General features: G+C 42.2%; 1 protein-coding gene across 1 annotated transcript in view; it reads right to left on the bottom strand.

The window, feature by feature from the left end:
- The window catches only part of LOC107080980 (DNA helicase MCM8-like), a gene marked incomplete at its 5' end in the record, with an annotated part of 13,980 nt that overhangs the window by 7,180 nt on the left and 4,956 nt on the right, over positions 1-1,844 (bottom strand). Inside the window, 4 exons of the mRNA XM_015369190.1 lie at positions 75-273; positions 343-440; positions 966-1,115; positions 1,230-1,312. Of these exons, the coding sequence (XP_015224676.1) occupies positions 75-273; positions 343-440; positions 966-1,115; positions 1,230-1,312 (530 nt within the window). The remainder of the gene's footprint in view (positions 1-74; positions 274-342; positions 441-965; positions 1,116-1,229; positions 1,313-1,844) is intronic.

The raw sequence follows: 1,844 nt of genomic DNA, 5'->3' as shown, positions 1-1,844 counted from the left end.
AGTTTTCATCCTGAAGACCAAAGCTAAGACTAAATCTAAGATGGCTGCCAGAAACAACACTGGTGTGCACGTACTTTGCTGGGTGTCGCATATTTCCCGTGCTGCAGTGGTATGGTCAGAGTGCCGCCACAGATCTGGCACTTGAACGCCATCCTGGTGCACTGAGGTCTGATGCTGCTCACTCGGACTACGGTTCCTCTCACACACACCAGCCGGCCGAACACGCTGGCTCGCAGAGTCCGCAGAGGAGTGAGCGGCTCGTAGTTATACAACCTGTGAATGGGGTGGGAGAGTCAGCTGGTGCCCAGAGAACAACATCCCGTTCTGTACGGCGCTCATTACCTTACGCTGATATGAGGAATATTGATGATGGGTGCGGTGACGGGAAGCTCATCGTCTTGGAGCTCAGCAGCTTGTTTTTCCAAATCTGCGGTCAACACCTGAATCAGAGAAACCATTTAGCCGGACATGTGACACCCAGCTCACCCACTTCACAGATACGCCCATTTCCAGTTCCATGAAATTCAGCTTTGACATTAAACTTTCCATTCTAATATAAAGAAGATCTTTTATCTATGGAAAGAATTTTGTTCTTTATTGTTTCAGGCAGAGAACATGTTTTGTAAATAGAAAAAAAAATGCAATTTAGAAATAACTTTGAAAAACTTTGATTATTATTTTTTACTATCATCATATTTAATTTAAGTTTGACTCTCTGGCATGGGAGAGATCGATCGATCGATCGATCGATGGATCGATCGATCGATGGATGGATGGATGGATGGATGGATGGATCGATCCATCCATCCATCCATCCATCCATCCATCCATCCATCCATGATTAATCTAAATCTATTCCTTGCGTGATGATTTTCTTTTGTTTTGATTGTTTTTGTGTTTTCTATATTGCAAAACGGTGAATTCTACATAAAAGGTCCCCTTTAACATTAGATTTCTGTGTTTACCTGATGAATGGCCACTCCCAGACAGTTCAGCATGACCTCTGGCTGCTCCTGCAGGTCAGCCACGATATCAGAGAGCGCTTCACGCACACGTTGGTCCCCAATTAAATCTGCGTAATCCACCAGCACGCTGCCCTGACGCTCAATCTCATCCTAAAGAGAAACACAGCCGTCCTTTTTACTGACCGGTCACTAAGACGCTCCTATAACCTAGAAGGCTCGGATGTATGACATCTTCTACCAGCAGGTTTCTAAACACTCACTAACCTTATCATACAGGTGGATCCGAGAAGTGAAGTATTTCTCAAACACTTTGATCTTCTCCACACTGGGGGAGCTCTCTATGAAACCTTAGCATGGATCAAAAGAAACAAAGATTAGAAAATAATAAATTGTGTAAATATTGTCCAGTTACTGTGAGGTAAGGCACAGTATGAAACTAGTTCTAAAAAAGTTCACCTCTTTTCCATCTTCCATCTGGGTTATAGAGTGTTTATTACTGTTCTCTCTGTTTATTTCAATAAATCAATCATTGTTTGCATCGGTTGTCTGTAGTATGGCGCTGCTATCACTATGATCACTACTATGGTGTCTAGGAATTGTGAAATATTTGTTTTCCAAGAGAAAACGAGTTTTTCTGAAGGCCGAAGGACATTGGGGAGGCTGCTGGGAGGAATCTAGGTGCCGAATGCAGTTGTCAAAACATTTAAAGGAAAAGTCCGCTCACATTCAGAATTCAAACTTCAGAAAGTACTAAATATGAAATTATTACATCCTGTTCAATAAATGATAAGTGTATTTAGTTAAGAGTAATTTTCCTTTGAATGTGCTTTACTGGAGGCATCCATGTTTGTCAAAGAACACTACTGCCACCTACTGGTT

The sequence above is a fragment of the Cyprinodon variegatus genome, unplaced genomic scaffold (genome assembly GCF_000732505.1).
Source record: "Cyprinodon variegatus isolate N-32 unplaced genomic scaffold, C_variegatus-1.0 Scaffold2603, whole genome shotgun sequence".
Classification (NCBI taxonomy): domain Eukaryota; kingdom Metazoa; phylum Chordata; class Actinopteri; order Cyprinodontiformes; family Cyprinodontidae; genus Cyprinodon; species Cyprinodon variegatus.
Note: the sequence above shows the minus strand (reverse complement) of the source record. Positions and strands in the feature narration are given on the sequence as shown.